We start from the raw sequence: 25390 nt of genomic DNA on the forward strand, positions 1-25390 counted from the left end.
TCTCACGTTTTCGGACAAATTAATGCCCGCACAGATCGCCCGGAGAAGACGGTATCGCAAATTACTTGACCGTGCTTACCCGGCGATTTTTTCCATCATTTTTTACCGGTAGTTTCTCGCTATCCTTTACAGTAACCCTATCTTCATTATTCGGTGCCTCTTTACCTCATCTCCCTTCCTGCCCCCTTTCTTTTAACCCCTCTTTTTCCACCCATCTCAATGCCCTACCCCTGGTCGGCAGTTTACCCAATCCCCCACTGGATCTCCCATTGACCGCGACCAGGGACCTCAGAAGGCGACCATCATATGCTTGAAGACGCATGTCACACCCAGCCTGGTCGATTCCTCAGCATGGCGCCGAATCAGGCTGCGCCAAAGTTAAAGCAGAATTGGGAATCCGGGTTAAAACCGATGCGCGGCGAGAAGCCGTCTGAGTGACGGGCATTTTGTGTGTAATAAACTGACCAGCTAGCATCAGCAAGCGCAAGCAGGGATTTCTGCGTCAGCCGAATACAACTCAACCTTACTTACACTTGTTACAACAAAACTCACCACGAGAGCTAGATCGGTAGTCTCGTCGGATGATTTGCCCCGTTTGCGAGCCACCGGGCTCCCGGTTTCCCATATTCCGGAGTTGCCCAGGTCTTGCTTGGCTGCCTCATTATTCAGGCACAGAATATACTCCTAAATATTATAAACACCTTCTGTATATCAAATATATCGAATATATTGAAATACATGTAAAACATGTATTATGTATTACCAGCTATTGTAAGCAGCGATAAGTCTATGAAGAAAAATATTAAAATCAATCGTATTATGTTTGTAATCTGTAATTTCATTATGAAGTCTTAAACTCTTCTAGTGGTTGAAACATTCTAGTTCAAAAAGAGTGCCTTTTGTATGGCATTATTGAATGGACCGCTCGACCGTGAGGGCCGCGCGATCGTGGTATACGTTACGGTCTTCACCGCCACCCCGTCAGCCGACATGTGACCGATTCTATGGATGCCCTGGATTACTGTGATTAACTACCACCACGCACGAAATACAAAGCATGGAATACAAGGAACTATAGAGAGGCTAATGCAAATTCCGGACATACCTTGGCTACTTGAACTCAGTTTGCAGGGCGGCACCGTCTCTGCGCACTCATGGAGTATGAACCTATCATCTTCAGTCAACATGAATCATCGTAACAAATCCGATCCTGCAACTCGTGTACGTATTAAGATAGAAAATACAACAGCAACTGCATTGATCGCCGAGCGCAACGCTTCTTTTCCTCGAACCCCCGTTCCGCCTTTTTATTACTGTGGGTCCTCCGATGGAGGTTCCGGAAGTGGGTGGGCCTAGATCTCCTGGTTTAAACGCTACCCAGAATGTTTAATCTCTGATTGGAGAGACCCACATCACCCGGTCAAAACCTCTTCCTCGTTTTGGCAGGTTGCTTTGAAAGTGCGTGCCTACGGGCTGATCTTAGCCTCCGCCTGTTGGAGCGATCCGACTCATCTCTATACTAGCAAGAAAAGATGAACCTGAACCAGTCCGGGAAGTTCATCCTTGCCCCAGACAACACGTAACGAGAAGTCTAGATTGGCCCTACAGTTGCATTGAGTCAGACACAGCTTGAGTGTGGTTGTGATAGTCCAAAATATCGCCCTGACGGGCCCAGACATGCGAAGACAGTCAGCCCAGTAGGATCCGGTGTGTCTGATGGGTCGCAACAGCCAGACATGTCGGTCTCGAATTAATATTGGCTCACTTTTGTTGGACAGCTACAAGGATTAGACTGACGGCCGCACGTAGTAAGGCCAGATCACGTTGGGACCGTCTCGGCTCTCCTCGACTCTACGGTTAGGTCATATAGGACCGCTGGACTGTCAGAATTCACTGCAAATAGGTGACACGTTAATCGAATAAGACCCTGTCTACCTTTGACTCTCGTGGGAGGGAGCATTTGAGTCAGAACCGTCGAACCCCTGTTCGATAGGGGAAAGTACCGATGAACAGGTCTGCACTAATGGGTTGCTTTGACAGGGGTCCTCAAGCATTGTGAGATGAACCGTATCTCCGGGTCAACGACCGTGTGGGAAGATGATTTCCCCGGCTTCACCATTCCGTCTGTTCAGTGACGGCTTGTTCCTCGCTGGGCTTGGAGACATCTCGTACTGGAACCCCCTTCTTAAGTCCCGACTTTAGCAAATCAAGAGACAATGCAGGCTGAACTGATGCGAGAAATCAAGGACAAAACGGTGACTACAGCTACACTGGATGTTGTGAGTATCACTAAGTTAATCGCAGGGGGCTTTCAACCGAGCTCTGGATGAACGGCATAATAACCAGGGAAGTCGGGAAAGTGTGACCGAATCTGTGGTAACAGATGATTCTTCATGATATTAGATCAATTCCCAGACTAAACGTTCTCTAGCTCGAGTTGATTAACGTGGTTTGGCCGTTGTCGGCACAAGAAGGGCATGATTCGACCGAACTTCGCCAAGTTATCCGTTATGTCTCGAACCAACTTCGCCCCGGTGACGACGACGAGTTGCTGCCATCCCGCTCGGATCCCTCGCCTACATGCAATAGCGTTGATGTGCCGTCGCCCCCTTATTCACTATATGTAGAGAGAGATGGCGCGGAGCGCACGACCGCACGCGCAAAAAGCCCTCTAAATCGAGTGGATGGTCTTCTGACGGGCCAAGTAGAGACAGATCTCCTGAACATGGCTGTTTCACCTAGCGACCTTGCCGCTATTTTTCCAGAAGACTTCTATGGGGACATGTTAAACAATGATATGGAATTGGCTCCTCAAATCTCTCAATCTCAGGGTTTCGAGACATCGATGGCAATGGTTGACACTATGGAAGACTCGGGTCTGCACTCACTTACGCCAGGAGATGATTCTTCGCTGCCATCACAGTTGACTCCTCAATTGGATACCAGTACGAGCGTGGACTTACAACCATATACGTCGACTGAGTTCTGGGAGGCATGGTTGGCTGAGTTAGTTCCAATGGCCTGTCCTGACTCTCCCGCAGGTCTAGGGGCTCCCATTGCAACCCCAAGCAATGACCTTTACCACAACTTGAATGGGCTGGTGCCTGTGACACCTGATCTGCATGATCATCTTGATGAGAGCGAGGTTCCCGCAGGACTATTTGTTTCCAGTACCCCAACGTCAACCAGCATTGCGATCAATGTGGACGACATTGCCACCGGCCTAGAGAACAAGGATTCAGAGCCCAAAGTGATTGAGCAGATATTCAGATTGGATAGCTTTCCCGCATAGGCTACGTCCAAGAGGGGTTTCGTCCAGACTCTACCCCGAGAGTTGACGGGCGCTGACCAGCCGATCGGGGAGGCGACAGAGAAGTACTTTGCATGCAAGTTGATGGCGATACAAGGACACTCCTGAAGCTTAGATGGGGAGATGCGCGGAGCTTAGAGGACTGAGGGAGTGCCTACACCGCTCCCGCTTATGGTTGACGATTCCAATAATTACTCGTTTGTGAAAATCCAACCCCAAGCAGACCGTATGAACGAGCGCAGAAGCACTGCGCTAGTTGCCTCAGGATTAGGGAATACGTCACTCGACCACTGTATCAAGGAAAGAAGATAGCACCGCAGTGGGATATCCAGGATCAAGGCGTATCAACGGGAGCCGTCCGTGGGTCCGAAAATGTTGGATTACCTGCTGGTGAGTGAAGTGGATGGATGTCGAGGAACCAGTACCTGCTGGTTACTGGTTGAGCCTTGCCCGCGATATTTTGTTGGTTCAAAAGTCGCAGGAAGCGGCAATTGCTTGCTTCGTCTTAGCGATTCAGTTGGTGTACCGTTGTGTAAAAATGGGACTGCCTAATAAGGTCTACTCGGGTGTTGAAGACATGGCTGATGAACAGAGGATGAAGCTAGGTTGGACATCCGTGCCATCTTGGACCGAAAAAAGGGCCATCATGTAGCACGATATTCCTCAAGGTTTGGGAAGGAGATGATCGACAGGATAGCTACGACAAGCAACTCTGAAAGAGTGAACATTCGCTGAAGCAAATAGACTACGGCGGGAAAAAGAAAGGGGGCAAGGGGGCCAGAGAGAGATTGAAAGAAAGAGAGTAAGACAAAACAACTCTGTTTGAAAAGCCCAGAAGACTATACAGCAAGACAAAGAAAATCGAGCAGATCTAGAGACCCCACTGGCTCAGCCCCAGCCTACCGAGACCCTTCCGTAGGAACCACCATGCTGCAGTACTGGTTCCAAAATCGGATGCAGACACGCAAAGTGCTCCAGATAACTTGGCGTTGAGAGCTATGGGCGTTATCATGGCGTTGCGTGGCATAAAGGCCTCCCATTCCCACCTTATCTGGTAACCCTAAAGGGGGCGGGGAGACGGCCAGCGCGACTGTGACTGCATGGGATAGTGTTGTATCGGGGAAAACAAAGATTTCACGCAATGCACCCTTCCCACGGCACTAAGCTGAAAATGGGTTTGAGAAGATAAATGGTAAATGGACTGGTCCCCACGCACGAACTTGTGCGTCGCAAGGCAGCGGTAACTGCGATTCAGCTCCCATGTCACACAAGGATATGCCGATCACATTGGCTGAGGTTGTTGCCAGCAGGGGGAGGGGCCGGGACAGACACCTCGCGTCCCACTCACGGACGTGAAGACCCACTTCACCGAACCAGAGAAGTAACTCTGATCAACTGCACAGCTTCTTTTTCCAACCGCGAACGCCGCAGACGGTCGGATGTGGTCTAGTGCCGAAGTTCTCTTTGACAACTGATCCCTTTCTCTCAGGATCAACAGGGCAGATTGCTCTCGCTCTCTAGCAGCTGGTACACCAGCGCGGTACAAAACAGTAATCTCCGGGCAATGTAACGCAGGACTGTCCCGCGATCCTCCCCGCTTGGGATAACCGATGTTCCACTATATTCTCGAAGAACAGATCTGACCGACGGGCTTTGTTGTGAGGGTCGAGAACCTCTACTGGATGCAAATCACTCTGTGTGCAGGCACTAATTTTTCTTCCCTTGACTCCTCACGTGTTCTTCCAGCTTATCATAGCTCTCCGTCAGCTCAAATTCTCGTATGACATTGCACGGTAGCGTATCATAGATATAGTTTATCCAACTTTAGTTTCAAGCCTGGATAATGCGGCTCAACACCTCTCCAAGGGCAATGGCAGCTGTGTTTGTAATGCTATGGAACGGGACTTATTCGCTTGTCAATGGCCTGGGACTGCTTTCACACGAGCTCCAAATGGGCGCTAACGTCGATACCATGGTTCTAGGCATGGACCGACCAGGAGCTGAGTGTGACCTTGACGGTCCTGTGGCAGTATAAAGTAATCGACCTTGAAAGTTGTCAGATTAAGTGCGATCAGTTTAAGTAGTCTGTACGCAGCCCGTAACTATTGGTGCTGAAATCCCTAGCTTGCGTTTCCCAGCTATTAGAAGATGGAAAATCGTCGATGGATACGATAAAGGAACCCTTGGTGCAAGCTGGTGAAACAGTGAAATGATACAGGCTACCTAGAATCTGACCCTCACCCTCTTACGGCATCCTAAAGAAGAGCCCAGTGATACCCGCGCTGGAACCCGCAAGAGATGTTCTCAACCAAATACATTGGATTCAAAATTGTTCTGATATCAGTTGGTTTGTTCCGACTCTCAACACGCGCAGAGCATTCGCTCCCGCTCGTCTCTTGGCCTTATGTTTATCCGAAAACATTGATTTGCGTGATCGAAATAAAGACCTTCACTTCCCAGATCTGCGGGCGGCATTGTTTGAGGTTGCCGCAGGTGTACCACACGTGCGGAAAGAGAGGGGAGACGGCGACTCAGGCAGAGGTGTGATTATGGACGACCGTAAAATGCATTCCTTACCAACCGATGGGGCCTGAGAGCATGATAGAGGCATACGTGGAGGTATTTTCGGATTGCGTAAGTGGAAATAGGATGCTGGGCCGGTTCCAGGTCTGGAACTTGGGAATCCCATATAAAGAAGGTAACAGTAAACCGCGAGAGTTTTTCTCGGGGTGATGTCTCGTCGCTGCGCTGTAGGTTAGTCATTCTCATGCCAGACAAGTCCTTGTCTTTAAATTGAGTTACCGATCGCTGGAACAAGCAGGTGGGCAAATTGAAGACCTCTAAATATAGGCTAGAGATTGCCCTTGAGCAAAAATTATGCTGTGGTCCTCTCCGGTTTCCCTTCGCGCGGAAATTCCAGGTCGGCCACCTGCCGATATGGCAACAACCTTAATCATTCTGGTCGACAGCACGACTTTTCGTGTACGCCCAAGCGAACTCAAGCTTCTGATCCTGTTCGATGCCGTCAAAGCCACAATCGCCAATGCAAAGGTCATCGGTCAACTGAGAGGGTGCCGGCCTGTCAAGGTCACGTCGGTTCCAGACCCGTCTGCAACTAAAGGGCAGTTCTGCTCTTTGCGGCAATGTGAATGGCTGCATGGAGTCTGCTTGACAATTCGGCCCCAATTAAGGAAAGCATCAAATTTTCTGTAGTCCTGTTGACATTTGACCGCTCTGGGCGAGGAACTAGCCCACGGCATTTTGACCAGCAGCAAAGCAGGTTGTCGCAGACCTCAACCATTACTGTGTTTCACATTTTTCTGCAACAAACGTGAACGGTTCTTCTTAGAGTTCTGAAACGTCACGCCGCTCGGAAAGCGGTTGTATCAAATTATGCTGCCCATTCAACGGATTTTGCTTGTGTGGTTCGAATATTCCCAAGTAGTAGACTTCGCTAAACTGCCAAGACGTGAACGTTTTTCCCCCTAAGCTTCGTCTGTAACCTGTGTGTCTACGCCCATTGACCAGCTGCGCGGTCCCACGGGTCGCACGCACCGTTCTTCTGCCTATGCCCACGCGTATGGTTCGTCCCAGTCAGCCCATTTTGGATTAACGGTCTCAGACTAAGGAGCGAATGCCTGGACATGCAGGGTCAATCCGGATGGGAGATGGGGATTTTGCCCTTCTTATAACGGTCATCATGTGTACCTGAGCATTTTGTTGGATAGATTGCACTCAGGGATGGCTGAACACGGTACCGTGCGCGGCACTTGGTGACATTTCAGGCTTTCTAGATAGGAGGTCCCGCAACCATGAGGTAACCAAGCGAGGTGGACGAAACGGGTATTCGCGTGCCCGGTGGGTCTGAAGTGGGCAAATTGTCCGACAAGAACACCGATTTAAGGTTTCGCGATTAAGCTCGCCGGTAATGACCAGGTAGGGTTGTGCCGTGCTCGGTTGAAGAGGCGACATTCCCCGCTGGTGGTCGCTGGTGTTTGGAGGTCAATCTGTGACCTAGAATGCCCGATTAGGTCGGTAGATACTCAGCGCATGTCGAAATCTGACTTCCCAGTTCTGCTTCTTCTTTAACCAGCAGCATTGTTTCAATCCCACATGAAGGAGGGTTTGACCAAGCTGGGCGTGATTCTGCGCTTTTCAGTTCATGTTGGTAGCCCTTTCAGCTGCCTGATCCAGCTCTTATCGAAGACCTGATAGGGGAGCTGGATGAGACATGGTCAAGTTACCATACGGTCTTTTTTAAGAGCGGTTGCATACCTTGATACTCTGTAGGGCACCTGTTCAGCATTTGCCCAGGCGGGAAATGTCTTTTTGTCCGACCTCCGGTCGGTCTTGGTCTGCCGTTGTTCCCTTGGGCTACCAACATAACGTAATAAACGATCGCGCGGTCTATCCTCTAATGCCGCATACAAGCTGCTCTTTCGGTACTTGTTATATCCAATGGTAGCAAGCCCATAGAGGCTCTTATCAGCATATAGCTCTATCCTTTGAATAGCTTAGGGTTATTCTCGCTAAGTTTTTCCAACACTAGTCGTATATATAGTGACTATCATAGAACACAATCGAAATACACGTAATCGATCCAGCGGCTGCGCTATTTGATGTCAATATTCGGGGAAGTCATTCCAGAAAATCATTATTATATATCACTATAATATGTACGTTTATAATGTAGCCTTGTAGACTTTATTTGGCTGAGATAACCTACTGTAAACAGAACGTTATAATAAGTGTTCTGGTGTATGATGATTTGGGACGGCTTGCCCGACCGTGAGAGCCACGCGCTTTTTGGTGACATTAGGTTGTGCTCGGGAAGGCCCGAAACTATGTTCAACTTGACAAAACCCCAAGGAATCGCACGCGCACCTAACGGATATTACGTCCTCAAGTTTCCACATCTGGGGTGGTACGTAAAGAAACGAGCTCAGCACATGAGTATAGTGATATCTGTATGTTCGGCAAACCTAGATAGATAGCGGAGCGAACGCTGCTCAGAGTTAAAGGTTCTGCGTGGCCATCATCCTCATGTATGTAGGGTCAATAGAGCTACATATTGCCCGTACTATATTAAAGAGTATTGGGCAGAAGTGAGTTTTTATTATTCCACAAGACAAATATAAAAGCAATGACGCGCTAACCTTGAACACAACCAGGTAGCTTCATGCGGTAAATTCATACCAGGTACTGATGTAGAAAACAGGGCAATTGGTCACAGCACAAAGAGTTGGACGAGCAAAAGCGCAGCTGCCGCGGTATGTTGTCCCACCCTGGAGAACCCTGGCGGAGAGTTCTCCCAGCATGTCTCCATCACGGCTCGTGCCTAATGCCTCGTGCGACCGGAGACACGGTATGCCGACCGCCACAGCCGATCGATCTTGTCAGATGTAGTTGATGCCCGAGGGGATGCTCTCCGTTCACTTCCGTTTCCTGCTCCTAAGAAGGTTGTGAGTGTCAGAGGGCTTCGATCACGGCACGAGGCATGCTCTTACCGGGAGAATTACCCCGGCCTTCAACAAGCCCACGCATCAAACACATGTGGCTCCCACGTTCGGCTGAGAACTGGGAGCTCAATTTTGAAGCCCAGGTCGACGGTGCGGTCTGATTCTGGTTCTGGTGACTGGCTATGCGTGTAGGGGCCGGTTGCCTCATCGCCGGCATTGCTACTGCCTTCGGCTCGTCTGAACGATGCTCGGAAGGGGTGGGGGTGCTAATTGAGATAGGGCTGGGCCAAGCTTTCCGCTGGCGATGATCCTGTCTCGGGGGGATGCGACGCCTGAGCCGCGATGGGGGTTTGCAATTTGGATGGCGGTGCCGTCGGATGTCCTTCTCCAGCAGTCGATATTTGGTCCGCAAAGACTCTCGTTCTGGGTTTGCGCTCGATGGAATATATCCTTGCTCTCTCCGGCCATGTTAAATGGAGATGACGAGCTACCCATGATGGGTAGTCATGTTCCTCACCGGGCGTCCAGGCCCGGTAGTGTCTCTTGGCCATGGGGATCAAGAGAAAATGATCAACGTGGACTAAGTTAGATAACAGCGCTGGTAAAGACAGGCGGAGAAGTGAAAGATCGAGGTAGGCGTATTGCCCGCTGTGCGGAATATGTACAGCACTGCGAGACTACAAGAAAGAGGAGGGACACCGTGATCTACTTGATGAGGAGGATCTTTTGCCCTAGCGATGTTTCCTGGTAAACGAGCGTCGCCCCATCCATGCAACAATTCCCATAAACTTACCCAAGCAGCTCAGCGCTCGACTTGCCCTGTGGCCCAGGGTTGTCCAGGTTTCACGGGCCAATACCACTTTATGCGACGATGTCAACGAGGGCAGAGAGCCTCGAACCACGGGCCAGGTAAGCCAGTGTCAGAGACGAGAGTAAACACGCTACGATATATAGATCAGGCCGAATAAGGTTAATTTCGATATTTGACTGCTCTGGCCGAGAAAATACCCCATGGTGCTTGGGTCCGCTGCAAAGCACGATGTTGCAGATCTTAACCATCAGTGTCACTCGCTCAATTATGGTAGCACAGGATCATGTAGGCGGATAATGCCAACAGACAGCTGTCACTAAGTTTCTTTGACCAAGATGATGGCTGAGGGACCCCGCCATCACCAATGGCGCGCTTTACTTCTGTCCAGCCAGGCTTCTTGCTGGCTGTGACTCCGATCAATTCTCCCTTCAGCACAGCACTCTACGGCACAGTTGGACCATTCCACACCCCTATTCTGTTAGCTCGGGTACCATTCATAAATGCCAAAAGCCACAACCAGGCCGCGGGCGGGCGTTCGCGCAACCACCCAGAAGACCGAGAATCACAGTGGAGTCTCCGACGCAGGATCCATCCAAAGAGAGGAGCCCATCGCGCGGCCTCCCCAGCAGCCTCCGCGCCCCCTCAGACGTCCATACATGGTAAGCCTTCATGCACGGTTACCGGGACCTGTTGTTTAGCTGACTTCACTTACCCATTAGCGGCCACATATATATGGTTCTGGTTCGCGAGACGTTTCTTCTGCCAGCTCTCTGGAGAACCACGAGGCCTGTCTGGCTACGGTCGAAACATTGGAACGGGAAAATGTAGCATTGCGGAGGGACAAGAAGACCCTGTTGGAGCGCCTTGAAAGCGCGGAAAGTGCAATGCAGGAATTGTTGAGTAACCAGCATCGGTGCAGACAAGAGTTCTCTGAGTGGCAGGTGGCTCAACAACTGGTCGATGAAATGCAGCATTCCGTTGCAGGTTGGCACCAGCGGCTTCGGAGCCCGGCTGGTGTACCAGAACGTGTGGACCCAGCTGCCCTGACTACTGCTCTACCGACAACGACAGCGGTACCGGACATGTGGCCTACTCAGGAGGATGAAGGGGGTGCATTTGGCGGTGACCACGATATGGTACCCGACTCTGGTAACTTCGCGCAGCTTTTCCAGTTGTAGTTGCTCTGCCATAGTAATGGATTATCTTCTGAGATGCACACAAGTATACCGATCGACAATCATAGTACAGACTGTGTCACGCAGTGCACATCAGCTCTCGCTAAAGCTGGCTAAGGGAACTCTAGACACGGAGAATTGCCTCTGCGTTGGCAGATCGATGCTGCATCGAGAGCGGCACTCTGAATCCTCGTATAGATGAGCAATTAGTTGTGAAATTCTCGACGGAGCCATTACGTTGTCAGCAATCTGGAGGAAGGAAACAGCTATTGACGCAGCGTCCAGCATCTACAGTCATGGACCTGAGATCTCTCCTGTTCCTTCTCTCGATCTCGCGCAAGGAGAGACCAACTAAACGTTCTGCAAGACATTTACTGGAGATCATATTGATCGGCCATCAGATTGCGCTAGCTGGGCGGAGAACCATGGCTCAGGGGACGACCCACGTGCGGCTTCAGAATGTCAAGAACAAAAACAGAGGGAAAAAGGAAAGCAAAACCCATATTCGCTGCAAGACACCTTGGAAGGAGATAGTAACAGTGAAAAACGCCAAGAAGACGAGAAGTGGTTCTTCCGCACATGCCTCCGAATCCTCGACGATCTTCCGGCCGTGGCGGTCGACGTGTCCGATGATCTAAACATACAGCATGAATTTGAGCCCGAAATCAGCCCGGCGGGAGTCTGATGCATCGACCTAAGGATATACAGCTGCAGGAGGGCCTGCCCGATTCAAAAAGGATAGCTCGAGCCAGTGAAGATTGGGACTATCGCATACACCTTCCGGGCATATGTGTCCCATTATCATAGTGGATCCACGAGGTTCCAAGTTGCACAGTTTCTGAGTGACTATTTCTATTCGCACGTTCATTGCGTCCTTGACGGCGGAGCCAGTCAGGTTCCGTAACCCTGTCACCTGAAAGCTATCCTAGATATAGTATTCCGGCTGGAGAGGCTGTGGTTTGCTCCCACGACCGCCGAGGGCTGACCTTTGCTGAAATACAAAGGGACATCGGCTTGTCCATCTTGGTAGTACGCTATAATGCCAGCCAGACAAGAGCGTAGAACGATCAGGTTACATTTGTCACAGAAATAAGTGTGAGCGTTGACAAGCCTGGAACTGTGGGGGAGCTAGAGCTGCCTAGGGACTGCGTCCCTTTCGTGAGATGTGAAAAATTAGCGTCTCTGACGGCTTGATCGTTCGGGTTCGCTGGGGGTCAGCCGCCGCCTCAATCGTGATACGAGCTCTACTATAGTAAGTAAAGCGGAGAGATAGCTCCACCGAAAGAAAGGCTTTTATCCATTTGTCGATGAGTAGGAGCTATCTACGCAATTGTTCGATGCTATTAGCCTGCGCGGAACGCGGACACATTGGTGTTCCACGAAGCATAGGCTGATGAGTGCGCTAGCAATTGAGGATAGCTCTGTGATATCTGCAAATAAAGGCTATGTTAAATCAGGCCTAACCTACCCGAGAACTGTTCAATTCACTCGGATACAGACATACAGGTTGTGGTAGTTAAATCTGATCCGATCGGTCAGCATTGTAACCATGCTTCAGAAGCCACACCTGCGCGGTCAATGGAAAGTAGTCTTCGAAACTGAACTAAACAATGTATATACTGATTTTCGCTGGTAAGCTCCCGAGCTCCATATTTAAGTATAGTAAATGGATATATTGTGGCGTGTGCGCTAGCCATCTCGTATATCGTGTGGAGAAGAGGGAAATCCCGCAAGGTGGATAGCTGCCCATGGTCCACTACGTAAAACCGCCGGGTATGATGGCGCCAATCACAGTTCCTAATATCACAGGACCCGTAAGACACCGAGAAGGACAACAGCAGGCGGCGAAAGCCCGAGGCATTAGAGAAGCAGTTGACGCATGTTTTCATGGCGATGAGACATGCCATGTCAGCCGCAACAACGACTGTCCAGGCGCCCATTCAGCAGGCCCACTTATGCAGACCGGGGTGTAGGAGGGATAGGATGTGGATACAGCGGTAGCTCCAAGTAGCGGATGTGTGATGTGGTTCTCGGGGAAAAAGAATATTGTAGAACTGCAGCAAGGCGATGGTAGACAACGTCGGGAGCAGTCCGGAGTGGGCTAGCACTGTGGCTCGATGTCACCGGACCTAATTTCGTGGGAGAGAAATTGACATTAGCTGAAATTGACACTGGGCTAGTCAGCCTTTGGACCTGCTCGAGGTTTCAGGTTTGCATCTTTTACGGACAAGCCGGACTCACTGGCCTGCAGCGGGGTCCCCGTCCGTCTCGCATGTGAGCTCATTTTACCGTTACTGCTTTGAACTGCCATGATATGGTAGTATCGGCCCACAGGGCAGCATCAGTCCCATCATAGGTATTCGCGTTGTATGTGTGATTCTAGACCAGTTCACATTTCCATTTGTCCCACAATAAAACGGTCTCAAATCGTATCAGATGCTGTTGGTCGCCACCACCTGCGGTTTTCTTCAGCCGCCAATTTTCTTCCGTGAGTTTTGCAACAGTACGTGACCAAGCCTACTAGTATTACTGATCCAACAGAACATATCTAACAATGACCATGTATATGCAGTTCTGGGACTGGATAGGTATTGGGAGAGACAAATGAAACACTTACTATGCACCCTTCCTGTGGCGCCAAGGTTGGAATTAGGGTTGAAGTTAGTCTCGCAATTATGGATTGCCTACGACGTCGTCGCCATGGTTCTGTGGCCATTTCGCACGAACTGGGGCCTCGTGAGGCAGCGGCAAGAAGACCTAGCCCCTACATCAGGCCAGTATGTGCCGATCACCTTCAGCAGAATACCTAAACCCATGGTGTGCTTCGGTAGGCTCAAAGGCTGGGAGATACAGGAGAAAGAGGACACAACACATGTCGGTGACATAAGCTTGTGTCTTATGATTGCGAAAATAATGGAAACCCACTTCACCGAAACATCAAAGTCAAATTGATCAAATGCTCAGCTGATTTGTCCAGATGCCAAAGCCACCAGTGATCCAGTGCGGAAAAGGGCGGAAGGGTGGTCCACACAGCTATCCCTTTACCCTCGGATCAACAGACCAGGTTGCCCTGCAGTAGCCAACACGAACATTCTCTCTCTTATAAACATAGGTTTGCATTCGGTATTTTGCAGATCTTGTTTGTTACTGAATAAGCTTGGCACGAGGCAGACTTCACCTCCCCCAAAAGACACCAGATCTGGGACCCGGGATGGCGAGTTCAATTAATAGTCATGCCAATTTTCGAGAACGGCACTAGAGGTAGGGCTTTCCCGGTCACAACTCTTTGTACAATGTGATTGGTTCAGATAACCAAAGTTGATAGGTCATCCCGGGACATCGGTACCCAATCATTGGTAAGCATTTCCTAGCCTCAGAGATCCAGACGTGTTTCCTTGTCAAGGCTTATTAATGATAGAAGAGGATGCAGGAGACAACACCGAGTAGTTTTCACAGGAACGTTGAGTCAAGAGCTGGCCACTCGCAAAGGCAAAGACTGCAGAACAAGGAGCTGGAGCAACGCGTAGTATAGGGCTTGGGCGATAGTGGAACAATATCCCAAAACAAGACAAAGCCTTGCCGCCCCAAAAAGATGCCTCCATTTGCGCTACGGAACTATGGCATGATGATTTGGATTGGCAATTATTGCACTGAAATGGCACGGAAGGCCAACACGACGCCTTGTGATTGCGATCGAGCGAAAGCCATCGTGTGTTCTGGCCCTATATCAGTTGCATTAGAGCAAACTTTAGAAAAGTGGACCTGATGACTTAAACCCCATTCGGTTGCCGCAGGAGAGCTCCTTCAATCGAGGTATCACAGCGGCTAACGCCATCGTTGTCTACTACACAGCCCCGTCTTTGGGGTAGGATTGTCCGGACGACACCGAAAGAGCATCGTCAATTGGAAACAATCGTCATCGTGATAAGTCTGGTGCCTTCAATTATTTGAACCAGGGGACCGAAAGTTGACCGGATTTGATGGCAGATTAGTTGAGTCCAGTGGTGTTGACACCTGGACGCCCTTCGTCTCGCATTGAAAGCTATCGGGGATCTGCCAGTTCGGCCGAAAATACGTGTGGCTCGCTCCCGCGGCTGCTCCTGGTCGGACTGTCTGGAATCATTGACATCTGCCTGTCGGTCTTGATGGCAAGCTATAACGCGGTCCAGATAAGAGCGTAGAATGGTCAGGTTACACTTCTAGCATAAAAAAAAGTATGACTGTTGCATTTTGCCCTAGCATAGTGGAAAACCCAGCCAGGGCCGTCCAGAAGTTGCTTCCGTGCTGTGAGACACGAGAAACTTAACACCAGTGGCACCTCGGTCATCTTGTATTATTGTTAGGCAGCGGTCACCTGGGTTACAAAACGATTTAGTTATGGCACGTATAGCGGAAGGTCGATCTCACCGGAATATTGGCCTGACATCCACTTTTCGGTGCGAGGGTGGGTTCACGCGACAGTCCGACGCCATTGGCTTGCGCGGGATGTGAGCACGTTGGTGTTCCACGCGGAAAAATCGTATAGTAACAGTGGCAAATTGATCCGCGACCTGGTGCAGCCACAGGCACGGGCTGGTTCTTGGCGCACGTCCCCCATCCCCCAGCTCCACCTCGAATGTTCGTCGCAGAAGCGAGTATTTTCTCCCATGTTTTGTGCCTAATTTTATTTCTACAGCTAGAAATGGCACAGATGCTGGACCTGGCAAGAACCTGGCCGGAAATTTGTTGCAATAATATCTACCTCGTCGCGAATCAGGCTATCTAGTTCCAGAAACCTCCTGAGTGACAACGCTCGCTCGAGAAATCTCCTATTCATCTTTACCAGTGTTATCCCGAACTAGCCCATGATGCGCCGTTCCAACCAAACCACGGTGTTAAGACGAGAGCAGAACTTACAGTTCATCAAGCGTCTCTCCAGCGACGGATATCCTCGGCTGTCAGGAGCTGGTGTCCTTGCCGCGCGTTGGAACCGAGGACCATTTGATTCGGGTCCACGGTCTCCCCAAATCCTGATTCCACTGCTTCTGTTCCCGCACGCTGGACTCTGAAGCGCTGATCTGTGTCAGCCTTGTAGATAGAACGGGGTCGTACACTTACTCAACTCGTTCAGACAGCTTGGATATGGCGTCAGGTCATGTTATGTAGTTCTTTGAAGCAGATTCGGGGATCCGTAGAACTGTGCTCGTTTAGAAGAGCGAAGGCCTGCCCTTGGCCACAATCTCCATCGCTGTTTACCGCCAATGGGTTGGGGCTTCGACTGGATTGATCTACGACCGCTGGATTGAGATAACCATGCTCCGTGATTCCATGTCCCTTTGCCACCGCGGTGTGGCTGTTGGCACCGATCTGCACAGGGTGCGACGTGTAAAGCCCTAACGTGGTCCGTAGAGCCTGTAGCCGCTGATACTCGGGTGGGCTAGTTCCGTGTATGTCGGAATGAGAGACACAATTTGAGATTGGAAAGATCAGTCCAAGTGTATGCTAAATCCAAAGACACAACAGGAAGTGAAAAGCGTGCTATAGACAAAACGTGTACTAATATATCGAAGCAGATGTGACCACCGGACCTTTCAGGGCAGTATCCCAGGCCGTGTATTGCTCAGACAATTGGATTTAATCACCGTAGAATGCAAGGTCTGGAGGCATTTACGGGTCGTCGATTCCAGAGGGAGTATCTTACGTTTCACTTAGGTGGGCAACTTGTACCTCACCGTGTTGAAACCCAGCTGGTGGTAGGTCTGTTTGGTTTTTGGTAGTCTGCCCATGGTTCCCGAAGCGGCTGGATTTCCAGCGCCGTTGTTCTCACGCAAATCACAACACTAATCCAGAAAAGGGGGATATATACATGGACTGACTCTAGTCAAGGGAAGATACGGAAGATCGCTGACCATTTAGTTGCAAACAGCGCTCGGCTAGAGTCAGCTACTGTCTCTCTTGGATAACCCACTGCTTGTTGGGTAAGTTAGGTAAAGCTTAATACGGCAATGATAACCACTGGCGTATGCTATCAGGGCAATAGCACACACAGGAAAGCATTTAAAGGGCCGTCTGAGCCCCGCTCACCACTTGCCAGCACTTACTCTACGCTCACCGCCCTCGTCCTGTTGTTGTTGCATCATCAGTTGGGATCTTCAGCGATCGACACTTTTACACCTGCTGGCGATCTGTCCCAACTCGTTGCGACAATGGGTGAGAAGAATGCAACATGCGAAAAACCTTCAAGCTGTGTGCCTAGAGGAAACTTTTGTCAGACGGCTGCCAAAAGCCCGCTTTCAATCGGCAGCCTCTCGTTCCTTCTGAATCCACATCAACTGGCAAGCACTCTTCAAGCCATACGTGGCTCTATGGTCATGACCCATTCAAGCGAAGGGGAATGCAAGGCACGTGCACATTTGCTTATGTCAGAAAACCATGCTGCTTGCGGAAACATGGGTATGCACGAGAGATAACATCCACAACACCGTCCACTAACAGCTGGAAGCAGGCTCCGAGAACTCACTTGCCAACTTCTACCCGAAGACGCCACCCAACAGCCCGCGTATGGCTGCTTCAGAAGCTGTTCCGATTGAGCAGGTATCTATTTTGGAGAGCTAATACTACCCAACGAACATAGTCATCGACTCTCGCTGCTGCGATGGCGATGTGCGTCGCCTCGTTGATTATAATAAATGGAACTTTCACCTAGAGGGTTCGGGCGTGCAGGCCGGTGGGGGAACGGCCCCGTTCTATCTGTGCCATTTGTGATATACAAGAAAGGCCACGAATTCAGAAACTTAATCATAAAAAGTCCGATTATACAGCTGCAATAGATAGAACTTCCTTTTCTTCTCCATAGTCTCGCGCAGCTCCACTGGCCTGCTCCCTTGAGCAGGTAATAACACGTCTACCAAATACATGTTGAACGAAGGCCTAGCTTTATTGACGCGTAAGCCAAAGTCCTGCCTCTAGCGAGGAAGCTATTGAGGCACCAGATGGCGAGCATTTAATGGAGACGGTCATTGGCTGTCTTTGATCACATGCCGACGTTCCTTCCACAAGAAGAGTAACGTAGATCGCGATGGCAAAGCAGCCTGTGACACGATTCAAGGACTGCTCCAGCGACAATAAAAGGAAATCTAGACCACCGGGTTCATTTGTTAAAGTTTGGTCTACTGTGACGGGTATAAGTCTAGGACGCACGATAGCTTTCGCTCGATTGCGATCGCATGGAAACGCGTTGGGGTTCGGTGCGGTCCCAGTGCTATGGTAGCCAATTCCAAATCATCGCGCCGTAGTCCCAACAAGCGTGTCCTTTTGGGGCGGCAAGGCTCCGGCGGCATTCGAAAGATCACTCCGCGATCACCCGAAGTACTCATGTTCTGGGTCGCTCCTGTTGCTTGTTCTCTAGCCTTTGCCCTCGCGAATGGGCAGTTCTTATGCCAAGCTTCCCTGTAGTACTAAAAGTTCGTTGTGGTCTTCTACTTACTCTTCTATACTTAATAAGCCCTGACAGGAAACGTGTCTGGGTCTCTAAAGGCTGGGAAATGCTTATCGATAATTGGTTACCAATCTCCCGGGACAATCTATCAAACCTTGATTATCTGGACCAATCACGCAGGAGGGGTGTGCCCGGAAGATCCGGCCTCCCATGCGGTTCCGGTGATTTACGGTGACTATCGATCGGACTGGCTATTCTGGGATCACTAATATGGGGCATGCTTTCTCCGAGAGCCCTACCTTGAGGGCGAATGACTCATGGCTTTCGAAGCCCACTTAGTCCAGGCTGGAACCTATTCCGCCATACTTACCCAAAATGGAGGATCATCTAGGCAAGGGTACCTTGCACTGGGAATCGCTGTGGATGGCTCAAACTAGTGGATACTGGAGATTAACAAGTCGTGTAGCCGCTGTTCGGCATGTCTCGGTTGGGCCATCGAAGACGCCCAATATAACCATGTTGCCTAATTCGGCTGCTTACGAATGGTGATCTCACTTCTCGCAGCGGCTCCACTCACACGTCGCTCTAGCTATTGCTGAACATACTGATGGAGATTCAGACTGTTCCAATCCGGAACCCTACTCCGTACTTCCCCTGTAGCTAGTACGTCTCTAGGTCGAAGGGGTCCCTGGGTAACTGTAGGTCATGTCCCACCAGCTGCGATCTGGGGGGATTCCGCTATCCCTCCAGGACGACCAAGCTATAGCTGTAGTGTCAGTGGTCAAGTTAGAGTGGGAGGACTCTGATTCATACTTCTCCTTTATAAAGACCCGGGACTGCCATCGGGGTCCATCCTAATATCAAATTGCGCTCGTTTACCACCTCAGTTTTTAGTTACTGGCTTTGGAATGATCGTCCTGCCATTCGAGGAAGGCTCTACCCACTCAGCCTGGTGGAAGCATGTCAAATCTTCTGCAGCCACAACTAAGCCGAATGAAATGGGGGCCGAGGCGTCCGTGTTTCACCAAGCCACACCAGGAGGCCCGATGTCTGAACCACCACCGCCATATTTCCAGTCTAGGTCCATACCTGGTACCGGTTATGAGGATCTCAGACAGCACCTCCCGTGCATCTCCGATGGTCTTCCCCAAGGTTCTGGGAAACACGCTGTGGTAGGTGCGCACACCCATTTTCCAACTAGAAGCTGCAAAAGTATCACACTCTGACGGTCCTAAAACATCGATCAGCCTGTCCCTATGCTAGAGTTTGCGGCCGATAACCCATACTATTTGGTCCCACAGCCGGTAAGAAGCGTTCCCACTCCGCCTCAGCTGGAAACCAGGTGTACTTTCTGGCCTTCTGCTAATCTCAATAGATCCATGACAGCACCCAAGCCCGTGAGGACAAGCTAATCCCGAAAGAAGGCAATGACGCAAATCACACGAAGTCGGAAGCTCTGTGCCGGAAGACTCCACTTCGGAAGTCGAGATGCTTCCAAGCCCAGACAAGGAATGGCCAAGCCAAGTATGCAGCGACAAGGAGTCAAAACCTATGCCTACCATGTCCCTTGAATGAACTGACCACGGGTATGCTGCACATCCCGGTTAGATATATGTACGCCTGGGTGCACCGCCTGGTCAAGACCCGCCGCCAGGAGGCACTGCAACGGCATAAAAGAATCCCACGCCCACTTAATTCATTCATACTGTACCGGCTGGCATACAATGATCGAGTTAAATACTGGCTCGGCCGGAATGATCACCAGACCATCTCCAGACTCAGCGGACAGAGCTGGAAGATGGAAGCCCCTCACATTCGGAAGGAATACGAGACGCTCGCGGAGATGGAGAAACGGAACCATGCCACGGCGCATCCGGGATATCGCTTTTCGCTGTCGAACAAGCGGGGAAAGTCGCGGACTGCAAAAGGCCATTCTCAGGAGTTGGCGTTGCGTTTGAAGGCGTTCTCCAACTTCGGCCAGGACTCACGGCCTGCCGCTTGGGCCCCTTCGGTGGATAATAATGGCGCTTGTGAACGCTCGACAGGAACTTTTCCTGAGGAAGAGGGAACCCTCGTCCAGAGGTGTTCCTTGAGTCCAGATGGCTTTATACCCCTGGGCAGTGCCGCCTCGGTATGGGAGCAGTGGACGTCTTATCCCCAGACGACCTCTGCTGAGCATGGCTCGAAAGGCACCCAGCCTCATTTGCCTGTCACCACGGGGCAAACAGAGATACCTGCCACTGCTTGCTTGGTTTCCCAGCCTGCAGCTCCTGGAATCGATGCTGCCAATCGTCGGTCTGCTTCACTGCCCCTGTCTATTCCATATGAGATATATAGTGTTTTTTCTGGGGAATGGCTTATTGAAGGAAAGTAGTTGGCTGGGACTGCAGGCTTGGAGATAGAAGATATGATTTCGGCGGCGTATATCATCATAACTCTCTCATTCGTGTGTGATTGCCTCGGACGCGAGAGTCTTGTACGAGGGTCTTGTACATAGCCATATATGGCTGTCTTGTATCGTTCATGTATGAGAAAGAAATCAGTGTATGGATAATGAAAATTAGCTTCCTAGGCAGGATGGTAGGAGACCATGTTTCGGCCTATGGCCATAGCGCCGACCTTCCCGTAGATGACTGATTTAGATCGACCATTCGAGAAGGCGTAGCCTAGGGGTTGTAAGAGTAGTAGATCTCCCGCGACAAACGGCGGAAGCTCCTGGGAGGCAACGAGTTACTCTGGTGGGCGACTCTGCTCCTGTAATCCCTCCGAATTGTCATGGGAACTGGAGACTATTTCCTATCTTTCTTGGGCTCGCCTCGGATATATGACACGGTCGCCTATTAAGTGGTAACACCGCCTATAATGCTCGGGCTACCGCCAAGGCACATCCTTCACAGACCAGCTCTTTCGTCGTCATAGGCACTTTCGCTGGCATACCCATTCCGGTTACAGAAGCAATGTTGGACTGCGTGAACGGCTCCTCTTGCAATGAAAGCGACTTTCTTACGCTCTTCAGCGAGCCCACACCGCTGGTGAATCCCACCCCGTCTGTGTCCTGGATAGAGGCCGAACTGGCAGAGATGGAGGCGAAAGACCGACACGATCCGCAGCACTACGAGTCTACTTCAGGTGATTTTTCAGTGCATGACAGGCAAATGACCGCGTCATCGCTGGACGATGTGAGCTGCCTTTCTCAAGATACGCGTACGTGGCATTCCGATCGTGTGTCCTGACTGCAATTTACTAAACCAGCAATCCCACAGATATTGGAAGACGACGTCCATCAAGAACGACTAGAACCTCAAACAGCAAAACACCGTATATCAACTTCATTACTGAAGCGTCAGATTTGGCTGCTTCTCTTCGGGAAGCTCGGAATGCCCGGAACCTGCTGAGAAGAACGGGGAAACAATCGACTGCAGAGTATGAACAGCTTACCCGATACATAGAGGGACTGTCAGCACTTTTACAACCGAGCAGGCGAAGGGGAGAGAAAAGGAGGAGACGGAGGTGACAATAGGATAATAAACATTACTTGAACCATAGCTTCTACATGATCTCATACTCGTGGCAGAGGCACAGAAACAGGCCTCCTGTTGTGTCCGTATAAATGATGAGGGTCTAGAATTGAAGTCAGCTGTTGATCTACAGTATGTGCTCTAGCTAATCAGCATATTAATGTCTGGAAATAACTGTAAAGTGAATCTGTAACAATACTGGTTTGCCTGCACGGAGTTGGTTTGAGTTGTACCGGTCGCTCAAAGCCGACGCCGTGGAAATGCTTATAAGCTGACATCTTCCATCTGCCATATCCGACTTTCGCTCCCTCAGAGACAATGCCTCTGCCCAGTCTAGACCTGTATGAGCAAGCCACTCAAGTCAACTATGTTCACTGTACGGGATAATAGTGGCTGCCTTACTGGGCGTCTGGCCTATTACGCAGCTGGTATGCAAGCTCGGCCGGTGGACTGTCCAATGCCAGCTCGCGACCTCCCAGTACCCTCGGACGACTCGAACCCCAAGTTGCCATGGCTTGTCCAGACTATTGACATCGCCACCGCTCTCGAGCAACGCGCGGCGAAGCTCGCCGTGCTGAACCTGTTGCCGCTCGGTGCTGGCTTGACTTTCGGTTTCCTGTCCCATGTTCTTAGAATCAGGCGCTCTGCCGTTCCGTGGTCGCATCGCTGGTTTGGGCGGGTGATAACCGCCCAAACCTACTTCATGGAGCCATTGTCATCGCTAGTGCGGATGAACTGACGGCGACAAACAACTAGTGAAAACAGACGTAGTGGCATGACGCCAAGGAACGTGACAATACGTCTGCACACACCTTCCCTTCCTACGTCTCCCAAGTGGTTGTATATGGTCGAGCTTTTCGTATCTCCTTGTCTACTATAACAGAGGAGTCTGTTTATCACACGGCTCCTGTTATCTATCCTACCTGGAATGTAGTGTAAGGGACCCGATGTACATTCTCATCAATATATATGAGAGCACAGAAACGTTGGTTGAAGGGGAAATATGAGGCTAAAGCGCTGCTTGAATTATCGCTATCTTGGCCACGTAGCTGGGCGCGAGCAACTAAGTAAACGAAGTGTATATGGTCACGTGATGCATCTATGCAGCCTTGCGTTCTAGGGAGTAGGCACCCCAACAACACTATGTTGCAGGAAGAGCATTCAGAACGAGAAGGAGGAATATGGCATTGCTTCATATGCATCCAAAAATCCAGCGGCGTATTGAGGACCTGACCGCAGCCATCGTACTGACAGAGCATACTTTCGCTAATGATTGATGGGGCCGGGGCACCAAAAACTGCCACTGCAAATGACATACCTGGATGGGCTACCATATGGCTAATGCGCGTTGTAGAGTCTTGAAGAGTTAAGTCTGTTTCGGAGCACAGTCGGAACCAGTAAGACTACTCTACTTCACTTTCGATATATTGGACATGATTGGCTCGGGGCTTGTAAGTGTTCTTGGCGACGAGTAAATCGCACCACAAGAGAGTTGTTGGTTACAGTAGTTCTGGACATTCTTTGCCACAGCTGGTTTTCCGTATGGAATGCATACTATGGCATAGTTATGCCTTGCGGTGGGCGGAATCTGAACACACACACACACACACACACACACACACACACACACAAAACAATTCCTTAACGCCCGGCGGCTAAGCCGAATGTGCAACTGTCACTGATTTATCAACACAGGTTCTAATGCTGTAGCTTCTCCGAGTTCAATCACATATCCTTGAATGCTGAACAGGTGCCCTACAGATTGTTAAAGGTCTTGCAAAAAAAGATGGTATGGCTGAAAGCAGTCCTGTGTCATTGACTTGCGAATAAGTTCCGTCTCATAGCCTTCGCATCTCCCTATCCAAGTTTCAGGAGTGTTTTTTTTCATCGCCGTCGACTTGCACGCAAAGAACTTCATTGTAGCCTCCCCGATCGGTTGGTCAGTGCATCATCGGTGGACAGCGTCTTTAACTAATACTGCGTATTAGTGTTCTCGCATCTGGCCCTGTGAAAGGTGCCATGAAAGCGGAAACGACTGCGTTCCTCGCGTTCGACCGTTTCCATATTACTCGAACACATTTCGTACTAAGGTAAGTGTATGTTCCACCCTCCTCAATATGAAGTGTAATTGCCACCGTTTGCTGAGTGAGCATTAGCTGATGGAAGGATAACAGCGCAGAGTGGATCGAGCTTGTGAGAGTTGTCGTCAATCATCAGGAACTGGAAGAGTATGGTTAGAGATCGGTGAAAAGCGCGTATGACTAATGTAACGGGCTATTAGTGTTCTCGCATCTGGCCCTGCGAAGCGTGCCAGGAAAGCGGAAGTACTTGCGTTCCTCAGTCAGTTCGACAGAGCGTGAACCATCGTACTAGGATGTCTACCGAACCACGCACAGCGAGGTCGCCAGTCTGCAGGATTTATCCAGACCAGCCCTTTAGTGACACCTCAAGAGCGTATGAGGTTCACGCCAGCGCATTCATGGAGGGACACCGAGGAGCGTGTCCGATATGGGCCACGCTTCAGATGTCGCCGTCCCAAGAAACAGTGGTGCTGAACGAGGCTCACCCATTACGTGCCCTGCAGACGTTACTGCTCGTGGGGAAAGGTATGAGGTTATCGATGATGAGAACAGCACTCTCCCATCCGAAACTGGCGTAAATGCAGGCTGGGGGCCCCCGCTTAGCGCAATCGCACTCCCGAACTCGTATATGTCCGCAGACAACTCGACAGGGGATCATACGGCAGATGCATGGTACTCGATGCCGTGGGCTACGGAACCATACTCGTGGGAGACATTGCCCGCATCTTTCTGGGGTTGGACCTGGTCTCAAGCCGACAATGTGACCGCGTCCGAGACCGACGGTTCTTTACACCCGTCTATTCCTGCACCGCAGGCGGCAGGGTGGCCCTTTGGAGGCGAGGCTGAACAGCCTCAGCATCCGAGCAGAAGCGGCGTCATACCCTTCTGGGGAGACCACTCACAAGAGCTGTACCCTCCAGGTCCGTCTTTTGATGCACCGGACCCTATTCCCTCGTCCGATGCACTCGGGCTCTCTTCTATCCTAGAAACCGCGCCACCGAGCTACCCAAGATGTCCTCGCTTGCAGCATGTTGAGGACGGCAGCTTGGCGCTCCCGGATGAGTCTCCAATGCTATCGCCTCCCTGGGATCCATTGGCGCCTGTTTCCGCAGCACTGCCTATGACGGACTTCCACCGCCGCAGCTTGCATCAACAACCATTCGCGCCCATCCCTGTTCGGAACATCGAGTCGACGGTACCCCCATGGCTACCGACTATGGTGAATTACCAGGAAACTGAAGTCATCCCGTTCGATAACGTCGGTGCCAGCAGACAGGAGTCATCGTGTCATGTCACGGTGCCGGAAGGCCAGGTCGAGCATCGTCACTCGACCTCGGTATGTGGCTTCAATGCTCACAAGAAACAGGAACCGTTTGCGTAGTAGGAACGCGGAAATTTGCTTGTCATATGTTTATGAATTATGATACAATGTCGTTCATGATAGGTTGGTGCTTTTTTACAACTGGTTCCCTAGATCATATTTTAATATGTATTACTGTAATATGTCAATGAAGGAATATAACAGCAGTGAATGAATCGCGGACGTTTGCTTCAGACTTAGTTGCCACAAATGAAAAATCATCCCATCGCACAGGGCAGGTTTAATTGGGGCAGGCTCT

At 50.6% G+C, this 25390-nt stretch overlaps 7 protein-coding genes across 7 annotated transcripts; all 7 read left to right on the forward strand.

Moving 5' to 3' along the window:
- Positions 1-2216: 2216 nt before the first annotated feature.
- On the forward strand, positions 2217-3292 carry AKAW2_50111S (uncharacterized protein; the record flags this gene model as incomplete). Its single annotated transcript, XM_041689893.1, has 3 exons — positions 2217-2255; positions 2305-2376; positions 2432-3292. The coding sequence occupies 3 exons, from the start codon at positions 2217-2219 to the stop codon at positions 3290-3292; spliced, it is 972 nt and encodes a 323-aa protein (XP_041543532.1).
- A 6788-nt stretch (positions 3293-10080) lies between these two features.
- Positions 10081-10758, forward strand: AKAW2_50112S (uncharacterized protein; the record flags this gene model as incomplete). Its single annotated transcript, XM_041689894.1, has 2 exons — positions 10081-10239; positions 10300-10758. 2 exons carry the CDS (start codon positions 10081-10083, stop codon positions 10756-10758), a joined length of 618 nt encoding a protein of 205 aa, XP_041543533.1.
- An 8412-nt stretch (positions 10759-19170) lies between these two features.
- On the forward strand, positions 19171-20546 carry AKAW2_50113S (HMG-box domain-containing protein; the record flags this gene model as incomplete). Its single annotated transcript, XM_041689895.1, has 3 exons — positions 19171-19344; positions 19420-19476; positions 19548-20546. 3 exons carry the CDS (start codon positions 19171-19173, stop codon positions 20544-20546), a joined length of 1230 nt encoding a protein of 409 aa, XP_041543534.1.
- A 583-nt stretch (positions 20547-21129) lies between these two features.
- AKAW2_50114S (uncharacterized protein) lies at positions 21130-21405 on the forward strand (the record flags this gene model as incomplete). The annotated part of the gene is made up of 1 exon (XM_041689896.1): positions 21130-21405. The coding sequence occupies one exon, from the start codon at positions 21130-21132 to the stop codon at positions 21403-21405; it is 276 nt and encodes a 91-aa protein (XP_041543535.1).
- A 742-nt stretch (positions 21406-22147) lies between these two features.
- On the forward strand, positions 22148-22429 carry AKAW2_50115S (uncharacterized protein; the record flags this gene model as incomplete). Its single annotated transcript, XM_041689897.1, has 1 exon — positions 22148-22429. One exon carries the CDS (start codon positions 22148-22150, stop codon positions 22427-22429), a length of 282 nt encoding a protein of 93 aa, XP_041543536.1.
- Positions 22430-23709: 1280 nt separating this feature from the next.
- Positions 23710-24050, forward strand: AKAW2_50116S (uncharacterized protein; the record flags this gene model as incomplete). Its single annotated transcript, XM_041689898.1, has 3 exons — positions 23710-23780; positions 23865-23918; positions 23972-24050. The coding sequence occupies 3 exons, from the start codon at positions 23710-23712 to the stop codon at positions 24048-24050; spliced, it is 204 nt and encodes a 67-aa protein (XP_041543537.1).
- Positions 24051-24198: 148 nt separating this feature from the next.
- Positions 24199-25152, forward strand: AKAW2_50117S (uncharacterized protein; the record flags this gene model as incomplete). The annotated part of the gene is made up of 1 exon (XM_041689899.1): positions 24199-25152. The coding sequence occupies one exon, from the start codon at positions 24199-24201 to the stop codon at positions 25150-25152; it is 954 nt and encodes a 317-aa protein (XP_041543538.1).
- Between the last annotated feature and the right edge of the window lie 238 nt (positions 25153-25390).

The sequence above is a fragment of the Aspergillus luchuensis genome, chromosome 5, assembly GCF_016861625.1.
Source record: "Aspergillus luchuensis IFO 4308 DNA, chromosome 5, nearly complete sequence".
Classification (NCBI taxonomy): Eukaryota; Fungi; Ascomycota; class Eurotiomycetes; order Eurotiales; family Aspergillaceae; genus Aspergillus; species Aspergillus luchuensis.